Below are 15,103 nucleotides of genomic sequence, written 5' to 3'. Positions count from 1 at the left end.
GATCCATAGTTGGTCGCAGCAGATGGCCCCGCCCCTCCCTGAGCTCCAAGGAGCTTGGAAAGAAAAGCGTCTGGACTTCTTTAAGTTACTTGAAGACGTTTCACCTCTCATCCGAGAAGCTTCTTCAGTTCTAAGGTCAAATGGTGGAGAGTCCCAGATATAAACCTAGTGGGAGTTTCCCCCCACAGAGGGACAAAAGGACCCCCTGATGATCCTCTAATCGCCTGAGCCAAGGTGTGAAACTGGGTGTGGGTCACAATCAGCCAGAGTTTCGGGTGAGTTCATTGTGAAACCTGGCCCCACCTTATCATGCGAATTCCTGAGGTCAGATGGCCCAGGATGTGAGTGGGCGTTAAGGCGTCTGGGAAGGATCTCAAAACTGGATTATAGATGGCAGAGAGTTGGTGTCGTAAACCCCGCCTCTGTTCAAAGATGGTCGCTCACAGTGGACATAGATGCTTCTTTCACTCCTCTTTCAAACCATCTGTCCTCTCTGTCCAAAATGTGAACATTGGCATCCTCGAAAGAGTGACCTTTGACCTTTAGATGCAGATGGACTGCTGAGTCTTGTCCTGTGGAGGTGGCTCTTCTGTGTTGTGCCATGCGCTTGTGAAGTGGCTGTTTGGTCTCTCCAATGTAGAGGTCTGAGCATTCCTCGCTGCACTGTACAGCATACACCACATTGTTAAGTCTGTGTTTTGGCGTTTTGTCTTTCGGGTGAACCAGTTTCTCTCTGAGCGTGTTGCTGGGTCTGAAATACACCGGGATGTCATGCTTGGAGAAAACTCTCCTGAGTTTCTCTGATACACCGGCTACATAGGGGATGACAATGTTGTTGCGTCTGTCCTTCTTATCCTCCCTCGCTGGTGTCTGGTCTTCTTTTCTGTGCCTCTTTGCTGACTTTAAGAACGCCCATTTAGGATAGCCGCACGTTTTGAGTGCTTCCTTTACATGTGTGTGTTCCTTCTTTTTCCTTCAGGCTTAGAGGGAACATGTTCTGCCCGGTGGTGTAGGGTCCTGATTACTCCAAGTTTGTGTTCCAGAGGGTGATGGGAGTCAAAGAGGAGGTACTGGTCCGTGTGTGTGGGCTTCCGGTAAACTTCGATGTTGAGGTTGCCGTTCTCTTCAATGTGCACGGCGCAGTCCAGGAAAGGCAAACAGTCGTCCTTTGTGTCTTCCCTGGTGAACTTGATGTTTTTATCCACAGCGTTAATGTGCGCAGTGAAGGATTCCACTTCTTGTGTCTTGATTTTGACCCAGGTGTCGTCCACATATCTGTACCAGTGGCTGGGTACTCTTCCTTTGAAAGAGCCAAGAGCCTTCCTTTCCACTTCCTCCATGTAAAGGTTGGCTACAATAGGTGACACGGGGGAGTCCATGGCACAGCCATGTTTTTGTCTGTAGAAACCCTCGTTGTATTTGAAGTATGTAGTGGTGAGGCAGAGGTCTAACAGTGTGCAGATCTGATCGGGGTTGAAGTTGGTCCTGTCCTCCAAGGAGCTGTCTTCTTGTAGTTGTTTTCTGACGGTCTCCACGGCCTCCGTGGTGGGTTTGCAAGTGAAGAGAGAGACTACATCAAAGGACACCATGGTTTCATCTGGATCCAGGGTAAGTTTCTGGACCTTGTCGGTGAAGTCGGTGGAGTTCTTGATGTGGTGTGGGGTGTTCCCCACGAGAGGCGCAAGGATGGTAGCAAGGTGTTTAGCAATGTTATAAGTGGCTGAGTTTATGCTCCTGACTATGGGTCTGAGTGGGACAGCTTCCTTGTGGATCTTAGGAAGTCCATAGATGCAGGGTATGGCATCCCCTGGGTAAAGGCGGTGATATGTAAGGCGGTCAATGATTTTGTCCTTTTCAAAGTCTTGAAGGCAAGGTAGCTCCTTTGACTACGATGACCTGGATGACTGAGAACCTTCACAGATATAAACAGTTTGTGTTTTCAGTCTTCTTTTTGTCTGTGTAAACTATATCCATAAAATATTCAATTAAATATTTTGAATAAAAAACTTTGAACTTTGGACGCCCCAGGACAGGAAGCCCCAGAGTCTCCTCTGCTGCTGAGGGTAAACTCATCCGAGCCACCAGCCTCAGATTAGAGCCCAGATAGATGCCACACAGAGCTCCAGTAGCAGACAAATCTCTACAAGTTCAGAGGAGACTGTGTGAATCAGGCCTTTATGGTCAAATAGCTGCTGAGAAACCACGACTAAAGATTTGTTTGGACCAAGAAATAAAAAGAATGGACATTAAACCAGTGGACATCTGTGCTTTGGTCTGATGAGTCCAAATCTGATCGCTGAGTGATCGCAAAGGGCCAACAAGAGCTCAGCATCTCTGGGAACTCCTTCAAGACTGTTGGAAACCATTTCAGGAGACGACCTCATGAAGCTCACCGAGAGAATGACAAGAGTGAGCGAAGCAGTAATCACAGCAAAGAGTGGAAATTATGAATAGTCTACATTATCAAACATGTTTTGAGTTATTTCACACTGTTTTGTTTACTAAATAATTCCATATGAGTGTGCACTCGTATTTTTGATGAGAATCTACAATGTAAATAGTTGTGAAAATAAAGAAAAACCATTAAATGAGACGTTAAATTCCCTACCAGCATTGCTCTGGGTCCCTGTGATCCAGAATTACACCTGGATCTCCTGGTTGGCCCTGAAACAACAACAGATTGGTCAAAACATTTACGAACCATCTGCTCTCATATGTTAATATGTGTGAACGGAATAATAAACTGGGAACTTGAGATACAGGGAGCGTTATGTGCTGTTGGCTTTCTCTGTTGTAAAGGAACAGGAAGTAGTTCGACGTCATTTAGATGAAGATACAGAAACCACTTTCTGACTGAAGAGAGTCCGATGCAACAATATTCAATTTGAAAAACCTACAAACACAGTCACTTTTACAGCTGGGTGCCATAGGAAGTGATGTCACGACCTCCAGCTGGCCCTGGTTCCCCAACTGGTCTATGTTTACCCTGCAGGAGGAACAGCTCACACTCTGTTAACATCATGAGCAGTGATACTGTTTAAATCAGTCACTATAGGCTTATCTGCACCGGTGAAGTGACGCACTCACCTGAGATCCTGGAAAACCAGGCATTCCTTTGGGTCCTGGTTCGCCGCCGTTCCCCCGGCTCCCTGCAGCAACATTAATGCCTGATTACGAGTGTATATCCTTGTCATCAATATGAATGAATGACAATATTTAAAGTTGCGTACACACACACACACACAGCTCCAGTGAATTTCTCTGGAAGTCTCTTTATGAGCCAAGTCCAACAGCTACACCACGCTGGAGTTAAACACATAACTGATGCCAAGGATCATTATTCATGAGAACTCTGTCTACTCGGCCAAAAACGACTGAAGGACTAAGTGTGTGCAGCTGCTCTGAATGAGCCTTTAGTGTTTGCTTCCTGGATGAGAAGTAGAGTAAAAAAGTGGTTAGAGATAGAAGTTTATATATCCCACAGGGACGTGATTAGGAATATGGGACCAAGGTCGTTTACAGCGCTCACTGGCTCAAAATGTGTTTCCGTGCTTGGGATTCGCTGGGTACTACAGGCCAAGCCACTCAACAACCTCACATGTGGATACCCATCCACTCACGAAAGCTCCAGAAATGAGACTTCTAAGAGCTCACAGTTTGATCCCAAGCAATCTTTGGTTCCAGGTGGAGTCCTGAATGCCACTTGGCTTTTGATACTCTCATTGACAAACTTAGCACTGCACCAGTTCTAGGTTTTGCTGATCCGGCATTGCCTTACATCTTCCACACTGACGCCAGTACCTCCGGATTGGGCGCCGCCCTTTACCAAGAGCAAGAGGGGAGACTTAGGGTGATAGCCTATGCCAGTAGGGCATTGTCATCCAGTGAAAGTCGTTACCCAGCTCACAAGCTTGAAGTTTTGGCACTGAAGTGGAGCGTGACAGAAACATTTCATGATTACTTGCATGGAGCAAATTTTACAGTGGTCACGGATAACAACCCTCTTACCTATATCTAGACATCAACAAAGTTGGATGCTACCGGCCATCGTTGGCTGGCTGTATTTCTACATTCTCGTTCAAGATACAATATCGAGCTGGCAAGCAAAAACCTGAACCTGCTCAGAAAGATGAGGCACTAATAATCAGTTTGCTCAACAACATCTCTCAAGCAACAGTGATGATGAAATATCAGCTGAAGTCGCTGATGCGATTTGCCAAAGCTGTCAGGACCCAAGCTGAGAATAGTTTGGTTGAATCCCTGTCCATCAACACAGTGCTTCCTGAGAATTACTCAGAAGATTCCCATGGACTTCCTGTTATTTCCACCATATCTATTTATCAAAAACAGAGAACCGATCCAACTCTCCGGGAGGTTATTCACCAGTTGGAGTCAGGAGAAAAGGTTCCCCCAACAGCCATGGAAGAGCTTCCTGAAATTCTCCGTAGAGAACTGAATAAATTGGAGCTGATTGATGGTATTCGCTATAGGAAGAGCTCAGTGGCCAGTGGATCTAAGAGCAGACCACAGCAACCTCCAGGTCCAAACTACTTGAAGGACTGTTTTGAGTTGACTGATATTTGTTGGATAAATGTTTTGAAGTTGTACAATCTGTATATTGCAGTTGAACTGTTTGTTAAATCCTAATTGGTTAAATATGTTGTTTTTTTATTTATAAGTTGTGTACACAGGAACAAGAATAACTTGTATTTAGCTTACCTGGCATTAACATTTTAATATTATTTTTGTGATTTCTTGTTGACCCTGTTTATTTAATACAGGCCAGGTGACCCTTTTGGGTTTAAAAAGGATGGCGAGCCGGACTCGTTTTGATACAGATGTGTGTTATTTATGGGGAACATTTTTTGATTTGAGAACCTATATTGCTTAATATAAGCTACAGGATTATTTAGTTGTGTTTGTGCACCCCAACTGGCTTTTTCTTTGTTTTGTTGAAATACATGATACCTGCAAAAGCTTTTGTGTTGTATTTATTAATTATTGACAATCAACTCCAGTAGCCGTTCTTACATCTTCTGATTAATAATAGCCCGATATTTAGCTTAATACCTGATATGCATTCATTCATTAGCGCTTTGTTAGTGTTACATGAGCATACCATCACGATAGGACTCACCTGTGGCCCAGCAGCACCTGGGAGGTTCTCGGGTTCCTCTCTCACCAGGTGAGTCAGATATCTGTGCACAGTAACAGACCTTCTCACCACCGGGAGCTCTTCTTCCATTACGACCCTGCACAAGAAAGAAAAACATGAATCAAATGTATTTATTAACAGCGTTGTAAACCAGAGCGACCCTGTGCGTCACAAAAAAGGTCTTATAAAATCTTTAAAGTTGTATCTGTGCGATTAAGGCAACAGATTAAAATGTGACTGAAGACTTTCAGCTTCGGTTTATCAAAGGTTTTATTAACTGTTCAGGGATGTCAGACAGTTTCATGCACAGCCTCCAATTTTCAAAAGCTTTAAAAGCAATTGGAAAAAAAACACAATTCAATATAATTAAATAATATATTTATATTAATATAAATATAAGTTTTTAAACTTGGATGAAAATCCAATGACTGCCTGATGTACTGTAGAGACATCCAGGGACAAAACCCAAAAAACTTTAATTGTTAGTGCTTTTAATTGACAGGATTGTGTGCTGGGATTATGTGATCAATATGTTTTAGTCTGCACTTAAAATGAGCATTTGAATTAAAGTTGACAGCCTGTTCATTATTTACAGTCTTGCTGTTGTTGGGGGTGGGGAGGAGTGAGCAGGGTGAGTAGAGGAGGTGTCAGAGGTGGAGCAGCAGCAGTGGGGGTGGGTGAGGGTTGGAGACCGCCTCATGATGAATCAAACCTGTTGAAGTAATGATTCAGTTCGTTTGCCCACCTCGAGATGGCTCTGAGGCCCCTCCAGACCTCACCAACGTTGTTCTCTCGAAGCTGGTTGTCCATCTTCTGCCTGTAGCTGTCCTTCCCTTTCCTTATCAGTCCCCTCAGCTCTCTCTGCACCCTTTCCAGCTCCTCCTCGTCTCCAAATTTGAAGGCCCTCCTCTTCTGCTTGAGGACGGCTTTAATTTCTGGGGTAATCCAAGGTTTGTGAAATGTATTTATGTATTTATTCAAACTGGTATAATGTATACTGTGGTGGAAGGTTGGGATTTAAGAATTTACCTGAAAGTGGAATAATGGTTTAGTCTGTGACAGCTGAACATATTTAAGGCTGTCATTAGAGGGTTGATGTGCTGTGAAGAAGCTCGACAAGTGAATTGTTTGTAAGGAGCTGTAAGGCAAATAAATACTTATTGTTCCACTACACTTGCCTTGGTCCATCTTACTGTGTTTCCAGCCGCTAAGGGCCGCCCTGTTACAATGCTCAACTGAGAGGAACACCGGCGGCAGACCCAGAACCAATGAGAGAGATTATATAGATCCGCTTGCCCGGGAATGTCTTAAATGTTCACTCCCCCAGTGCACGAGCTGAATGTGGAGTAGCAAAAGGGTCCAGCAATCAGTGATTAATGACACAGGTTTGATGCTACACTGGTACAACGAGCTTTACAAATACTCTGTGAAAGCTGCCAAAAACACTGAGAACAAACAAAAAGGCCCATGAATAAAAACCCTGTCAGACCGCAATACTTCACATACTCAAGACCAGTTATGTAACTAAATGAAAAACATCAGGAAACTCTTAAACAAATCTGTTTATACAAGAGGCCAAGTGCTTTGTAACTGCAAATCAGCCTTCATGTAACAGCATGAACGAGATGTCGTAAGTCTGATGAGCTCACCAGAATCATCTCCAGCATCCATCACTGATCCAGATGGATGTAGAAAAATGAACCTTACAGTTCAGCCCCAACATTTAACACTATAAATAACTGAGACCCCCAAAAGCTGCAGTTCGTCTAATGTCCACCCGATGCTCCTAAAACGAGTCTCCTTACCAGCAGACACCTTCTCGTGCAGTTACCTCTGATCCCCTAAAACTCGACCATAAAGTCGTGGCTTCAAAGGACTACTCCACCAGCCAGTGGGTGATGTCATGGTCACTACTTCCATGTTTTACATGCAGAGTATGGATGTGTCTTACCAGTGTCCCTGGGCTGCCGGGGTCTCCTTTGGGTGCTGGTCTGGTGCCGTCGACACCCGGGGTGCCCCGTCAGACAAACAAATCCAGAGTCGTGTTCGGTTCTTGAGCTTCCAGCTGTTTGTGGAGCTGCTGTCGGCCTTCTGACAGAAGAAAGAGCAGATTTTACATTTTTACTGACATTAAAGACATTTAAGTTTCCTTGTATCTAGTCTGGTCACGTGTATGTTATCTTTCCATTTAGTTATTTTACTTTCTGTGTTTCGTCCTTTTGTCTCCTCGTGAAATCAGTCGTGTTTGTTTAATATCGAGTTCCTGCTCATTACTCCTGATTTGTGCCAGCTGTGTGCACAGCTGTCTGCCTGATCACCCTCACTGTCCCCTTCAGCGGTTTCTAGTTTTAGTGTTTATTCCCAATTACATTTAAGTAAGAGTAAAGCTGCCCTTTCAGTTTCTTATTTTGTGATTTTTGTTTACTCTTTTCTTTGTTTGGTACTTTGGATATTAGACTCAAACTGCTCGCCTGCGTCATCTACCAGCAAAGTCCTGCAGTAGTCCAGAGCTCTCCTATACCCCTGGGAGACTCGTAGTGCAGCCTAGATCCCGGCTAAGAGGTGACCGTGCTTTTGTCCTGGCAGCCCCGAGCTTCTGGAACAATCTTCCTGCTGCTATTCGCGCCTCTAATTCCATCTATTCATTTAACACGCTGTTAAAAACTTGGCTGTTTGACCGAGTGTTTTCAGCTAGTTAGTGCACATCCCCTATATTTTATCCTATAGTATTTATCTTCTACTGATGCTCCACTGTATAAATACCCCCACCTTATATTTATACTCAGTAATTCTCTTTTAAATTATATTCTGAAGTTTTATTGCTTATTTTATCTGTACTTTTTAGGGTTTTTTGGACTCCTATATCTTATATTCTAACCTTGTTGTGAAGCACTTTGATGTTTAAATGTGCTATAAATAAAGTTGTATTGCCTGCGATGCTGTGGTAGATATATCAATATCATATCATATCAAACATCCTTGAAAGAGTAGTTGTCAAACAGCTAACAGATCATCTGCAGAGGTTTATTTGAAGAGTTTCAGTCAGGTTTCAGAGCTCATCACAGCACAGAAACAGCTTTAGTGAAGGTTACAAATGATCTTCTTATGGCCTCTGACAGTGGACTCATCTCTGTGCTTGTCCTGCTAGACCTCAGTGCAGCGTTCGATACTGTCGACCATAATATCCTATTAGAGCGATTAGAACATGCTGTAGGTATTACAGGTACTGTGCTGCAGTGGTTTGTATCATATCTATCTAATAGACTCCAGTTTGTGCATGTAAATGGAGAGTCCTCTTCACACACTGAGGTTAATTATGGAGTTCCACAGGGTTCAGTGCTAGGACCAATTCTGTTTACATTATACATGCTTCCCTTAGGCAGCATCATTAGAAGACATAGCATACATTTACACTGCTATGCAGATGACACCCAGCTCTATCTGTCCATGAAGCCAGATAACACACACCAATGAGTTAAACTGCAGGAATGTCTTAAAGACATAAAGACCTGGATGGCCGCTAACTTTCTGCTTCTTAATTCAGATCAAACTGAGGTTATTGTACTCGGCCCTGAAAAGCTTAGAAATATGGTCTCTAAGCAGATTCTTACTCTGGATGGCATTACCTTGGCCTCCAGTAACACTGTGAGGAACCTTGGAGTCATTTTTGACCAGGACATGTCCTTCAACGCACACATTAAACAAATATGTAAGACTGCTTTCTTCCATTTGTGCAACATCTCTAAAATTAGAAATATCCTGTCTCAGAGTGACGCTGAAAAACTAGTTCATGCATTTATTACTTCCAGGCTGGACGACTGTAATTCATTATTATCAGGATGTCCTAAAAACTCCCTGAAAAGCCTTCAGCTGATCCAAAATGCTGCAGCAAGAGTCCTGACAGGGACTAGAAAGAGAGAGCAGATTTCTCCTGTTTTGGCTTCCTGTTAAATCCAGAATTCAAAATCCTGCTCCTCACATACAAGGTCTTAAATAATCAGGCCCCATCTTATCTTAATGACCTTGTAGTACCATATCACCCTATTAGAGCACTTCGCTCTCGCTCTGCAGGCCTACTTGTTGTTCCTAGAGTATTTAAAAGTAGAATGGGAGGCAGAGCCTTCAGTTTTCAGGCCCCTCTTCTGTGGAACCAGCTTCCAGTTTGGATTCAGGAGACAGACACTATCTCTACTTTCAAGATTAGGCTTCAAACTTTCCTTTTTGCTAAAGCATATAGTTAGGGCTGGACCAGATGACCCTGAATCCTCCCTTAGTTATGCTGCAATAGACGCAGGCTGCCGGGGATTCCCATGATGCACTGGGTGTTTCTTCTTCACTCACTATGTATTAATAGACCTCTCTGCATTGAATCATATCTGTTATTAACCTCTGTCTCTCTTCCACAGCATGTCTTTATCCTGTCTTCCTTCTCTCACCCCAACCAATCACAGCAGATGGCCCCGCCCCTCCCTGAGCCTGGTTCTGTTGGAGGTTTCTTCCTGTTAAAAGGGAGTTTTTCCTTCCCACTGTCGCCAAAGTGCTGCTCATAGGGGGTCATATGATTGTTGGGTTTTTCTCTGTATCTATGAAGCGCCTTGAGGTGACTTTTGTTGTGATTTGGCGCTATATAAATAAAATTGAATTGTTCCAACTTAATACCTCAGGCAGCAGAAACCCAAGAAAGAGGAGGGAGACGAGGAACCATCATGGAAGTACAGGCCCCTCACGGTATGTACCACCGGCAGGTAGAGGAGGCTGATATCCAGAAATCCTACCAGTGGCTGGACAAAGCTAGACTTAAAGGGAAGTTCTAATAATATCAAGAGCTGGAGAGGATGTGGAGGGTGAAGGTAACAGTGGTCACAGTGGTAATCAAAGCACTTGGTACGGTGACCCCCAAACTAGGCAAGTGGCTCCAGCAGATCCCAGGAACAACATCGGAGATCTCTGTGAAGAAGAGTGCAGTCCTAGGAACAGCTGAGATACTGTACAGGACTCACACAGACAGGACTGGAACTCAAAACGCTGCCTTAATGCTGAAAAACCCTCATAAAAATAACTCAAAAACAAAAAGTAGAAACACTGGAACACGACAAACACACGGCATGGAGAAAGTACGACACAAAAGAGAGCAAAGGCAAACAGAGGGCTTATATACACAGGGAGTAATCAGGGAATGGGAAACAGGAGGGAGACACAGCTGGGAGAGATTAGGACTAACGAGACAGGGGCAGGTAAAACTGAATACACTGACATAGGACTGGGACTATCAAAATAAAACAGGAAATAAGACACAAATCACAAACACTCAAACGTGACACTGAAGGATAGACAGAAGGAATATAACCCATGAAACAGAAGACAGTGACTTAAACTAGAGGCCAGAACAACAAATGACACAAAGAGAACAAAACCCTTAGTGCACTGTATTGTTAATTTGAAGAAAGAAAGACAAAATCTGAGATCTCACAGTACTATTTCAGGATTAAAGAGTAAACAGTATTTCAACTTTAACCCTGAAATATTATATAATTTTATAATAATTATTATTATATAATTTATTTCATTACCGAAATATTTTTATTTTCAAAATTAACAAAAATAAAAAAGATCTTTGATTAAAGCACAAAGATCTGAGATAACAGTTGAAACAGCATGAGGGGCATAAGGCAGTGTCAGTCCATGCAACATTCATCAGGCAGCACATTCTCAATGAATCCCAATCTGAAGAGGCGGCTGCACAGGCGTGCCAAGGTAAGAACCACGCTCGTCTTTTTGGGCTGAAGCATTAATGCCCGTCTGCTCTGACACACCGTGAGCTGCTGCAGCTCAGTCTGTAGTTTGAGCTCCACTAAAAGTCTCAGCAGACAAGCAGCTGCTTTCACAACATCACAGCTGGAATCACACAAAACTGACCTGTGATCAGACATCATCAGGTGATATTTCAGGAGGAGACAGACGGTAAACTGCGCATGCAATCATTTCCTCTCTGACACAACAGGAAATTCCAAACTTCCCAAATTGACTCAGAAAAATCTGCATATTTTCTTTGACCGCAAGATCAAAGAGAAAAAGACGTGAACCCACTTACAGCTCTGCTGCAGCAGCATCAGCACCTCTGCAACCAAACACAGCTGATCCAGAGCTGCAGCTCAGGGCTGCTTTTAGAGGAGGAGAGGGGCGATGGCGGGGGGGTGGAGGAGGAAAGGTGGCACCTCCTCCGGCTCCTCCCGTCATCTTCCTCATTAGAGGTGGATTTACATGTTTGACTTGTGAATCAAAAGGATTTTCTGGTCACACTGAAGCATCTGTTGTGAGTTTTGGAGAGAAAGCAACACATCGTCTGCACATAGACTGATTTTATGTTTACATTTTATGCCCTTAATCACTGTATTCTGTCTAATTGCTGCTGCTAGTGTTTCGACAAACACTGCAAACAGTGAAGGGGAGAGTGGGCATCCCTGCCTGGTGCCCCTCAGGAGACAGACGCTGGACGATGTTTGCTCATTTGTTCGGACACAGGCTGTTGGGGAGTTTTGTGTAAAGTTGCAAATAAAAATTTCCAGTTAACTCTTTAAAATGTGTGTAGAGACACGGGAGCAGAGAGCACGAGGCAGTTGGGAAGAAGACGTGGCACGAGAGCCAATGAACTGTTTACATCGCTGTAAATAAACGCACTCGTCATCATTAAGAGTCCTGCATCTGGGTCTTCACTCCCACATCCCCACGGTTGGCCAGCGCTAACCGTGACAAAGAAAGAATATTCCTTACTGTTGGGGTGAAGGGAGCGCCAAAGTCGCAAAGCCAGCATCGCTCATCTACAGTTTGATTATATTTGTGGACTGCGCTGACTTCCTGCTGTGTTGAGCCTTTCTCTCTATTTAGTCCGAAGATGAGGTCGAGTGAGTAATTTAGGTGTTCAGAGAGTGCAGTGGAAGAATGAGGCGTCGTCAACATTTGGGCCATATTCACTTACGATACACAGCTTGTTGTCAAGTATAGATCATTTAATAATTATGAATATAATCTCTTGATCTATGACTGTGAGTACTTTCAAATCAATATTTTTATGTCTATTGCTAACCCCTTTGTAGCTCACTACATACATACAGGCTGAGAACACGTTAGGAAACCTGTGACAGGCCTGTGGGTCATGGTCTCGGTCATATCACCCAGTGTTTGGAGTTCCTTGTGTCCTTTGTCATGTTGTGTTACTATTTGTGTTTTAGGTCCAAGGTTTATTCAGTTTATTAGATTTCCCCTCGTGTCTTTGCCCTCTGTCTCATGTTCCTCTGTTTCCTGTTTTATTGTGAAGGTCTCGTGTTTCCGTGTTTGTTCCTCGTTATCCGTCTCTCATGTCAGCGTCTCCCTCATGGTTGTGTGCGTTTCCCAGTGTTCCCAGTATCGTTTTGTATTCCCTTTTCCATTCTGAGCAGTAAAGCTGTATTTTGAGTTCATGTTTCAGTGCATGAGTCTGCGTTTGGGTCCGCTCTGTGCTGCCTGCACAGTTATGTGTCTGTTGTAAGACAACGTCCGCCTGGAGTTTTTCACGCTGGTTAAATATCTTTCTGTGCATTTTTAATGGGGCAAAACTGGAATTCACAGACTAATGAATAACATCACATTTCATCTTTACAGTCTGTGCAAAGTGAGGGACATGCCTGCTTCCTGATGATGCTCCCTTTGGCTCGTAGCGCTGCTGGTGGACCGTCCTGGAGCGGTGACACCGCCGGCGCTGAAGGTCATGTGACAGCCTTCAAACCCAAAGACGCATGATTTTCTTTTACAAAGGCTGGAATCCAATAAAACAAAAAGACTTAACACAAATGAATAATCACACTAATCTTTCTTTGTATTATAGAAATAAAATAAGGTGGAATAAAATCATTACTTTTGCTCTGTGGGCCCGAGTAGTGTAGTCAGTGTTTCAGGATTGCTGAAGAATCCCACGAGGCAGAGCAGCATCGTCCTGTGTTATGTATCATGGTATTAAACCTGCTTTTTACCAACAGAGGGGGGAAACTCCTTTCAGGTGAGTTACTGTTATTACTTCTGTGCTCACATTTGGAAGTGAAATGTAATGTTTAAAGACAGCAAAGACGATTAAAACCACAACTTGTCTAATAGACACCAGTTTACTGAGCTCCAAGTCTTAAAATGATCAAATAAATAAACCATGAGACTTCAGGCTGATGGGGATGTTTGTGTTTCCATCTTTCTTCACAATAAAAAATGACCTGTGATAAAGTCTTTGAGCGTGTGACCACAAAAACATCAGATACCAGTCTGGAGGATAACTCCAGCCTTCACGATGGTGCATCCCAGTAAACGACTCTATCATCCTGTCACTGTTATGTAACTCGTTGTACAGTAAATTATCCAAAGGAAAACCCGTTAAGTTCAAAAACTGTTGTATGAAAAGACTGTTTTTAACAGGAAGCGATGGAGCTCAGAGCAGCGCAGCTTCCACTGCCGCACGCTGCAACGATCACTCGATGCAGAGACGTGTGGCGTCCCTGTGCTGCAGAGTGGGCAGCGTCGCTGCTGAGCGCTTACCAATAACTCATTTTTACTGAGTGAGGGAGCCTGGGCCTGCTGACTGCTTCTTAGGCATTGCAGCGCCACCTTGAGGCAGGAACACAGCACAGCAGTACCGTCTTTGACCTGAACGCAGAGGTTGAACCTCGCGTGACAGGATCACTGAATATTTCATATGAGCTTTAACATATCAGGTGGATAATGTTTTAAACTTTGTTGTGCTGCGTTTATCTGTTTTAATGTCAGGTTTGGGTTGTTTTCACTGAAATCCTGAAGAGGCACACAGACACGGACACATGTCGGACTTTTATCTAAACACAAACTTTTATTCAGAAACAAACAGTACAAAATACATGCAGCTGTTTCAGAGGAGCTGCTTCAAGGCGCCTGCGAGCTTTGGAAATATTTGGATTTTAAAGGCAGGTTTTAATATTTTCAACAGCAGGGGGCAGCGTTTCTTGAGCTGGCGTTGTTTTAACTTTAGTTTTTGATGTTTCTAAATTTTCTCACAGATTTTGTTTGCCCGGCTGCAGCTGCAAAGGCACTGCACCAACGCCTGGTAGAAATTTGCATCACAGTCCTGCTTCCTTTGGCATCTGTTAAACATAATTCATAAAGGTTTTAGGCATAAAATCATTTTTCAACACATTCTCGTGATGTCTTTTCTTGGAAGCATTTAAAGTATTTAAAAATGAAAATACCTTTAAAAATAGCACCCTGTGACATAAAAAAGATTATTCCATTTCAGTAAAGTAGTTTCAGAGGAGTGAACTAAACTAATCATACATGGGTGGAGGACAAGGCGGCTCCTTGTGTGTGTTTAAGTCTTTACACTTTAACTGCCCAGAACAAAACCCACTGTGGACGAAGCTGCTCTGAGGTCGCTCTGCTGCTGTGTCAGCTCTCAGTGCAGATCGGTGGCCCGGCGCCTCATCTGTGCTTTGACAGACAAACTCTCTCGCATTCTGCCTGCGTCGCAAAGCGGTTTTCGTTGCCTCCGCAGCCGCTGTACCAGAAACGGGAGCAGACGCTGCGTTTGTGGTCGAAGAACCACCTGACCGTGTAATTCACACAGTCGCCAGCATCCTTGCCGAGGAAGCAGATGCCTGCAAGAGGTGACAGGAGCGAGGAGGCAAAATCAGCTCACAGAAAAACAAACTCAATAAAACAGAACAGAAGAATAGAAGAGCCCTTTATTGTCATTGTACATGTGCAAAATTATGGGCGCTCTGCAACGGAGGAAGAAAATATATCAATAGTAAAGGGCTTCAGGAATACATAGCAGACAGATCGGGGTCAGCAACCTTTAACACCCAAAGAGCAGTTTGGACCCAGCTTGTTGTTACCATAGTTCATGGAGGAGCTGCTCACTTACGTTTGTGGATCCAAAGATCCATGCTTGGCCTGCCT

The 15,103-nt window shown here is 43.8% G+C and overlaps 1 protein-coding gene and 1 long non-coding RNA gene across 2 annotated transcripts in view; both read right to left on the bottom strand.

Moving 5' to 3' along the window:
• Positions 1 to 3,086: 3,086 nt before the first annotated feature.
• LOC143414372 (uncharacterized) lies at positions 3,087 to 7,266 on the bottom strand. Its single transcript, XR_013095054.1, has 3 exons — positions 7,107 to 7,266; positions 5,138 to 5,252; positions 3,087 to 3,149 (listed from the first exon to the last, which is right to left on the bottom strand). It is a non-coding gene; the product is annotated as an uncharacterized LOC143414372 (long non-coding RNA).
• Positions 7,267 to 14,010: 6,744 nt separating this feature from the next.
• LOC143419507 (collagen alpha-6(VI) chain-like) overlaps positions 14,011 to 15,103 on the bottom strand; it is a 117,689-nt gene continuing 116,596 nt past the window's right edge. The window contains exon 41 of the mRNA XM_076886490.1: positions 14,011 to 14,799. Coding sequence (XP_076742605.1) covers positions 14,624 to 14,799 — 176 coding nt within the window. The 3' untranslated portion in view covers positions 14,011 to 14,623. The remainder of the gene's footprint in view (positions 14,800 to 15,103) is intronic.

Source organism: Maylandia zebra, linkage group LG1 (genome assembly GCF_041146795.1).
Source record: "Maylandia zebra isolate NMK-2024a linkage group LG1, Mzebra_GT3a, whole genome shotgun sequence".
Taxonomy (NCBI): domain Eukaryota; kingdom Metazoa; phylum Chordata; class Actinopteri; order Cichliformes; family Cichlidae; genus Maylandia; species Maylandia zebra.
The sequence above is the reverse complement of the archived record's forward strand: the minus strand, read 5'-3'. Positions and strand labels throughout refer to the sequence as shown.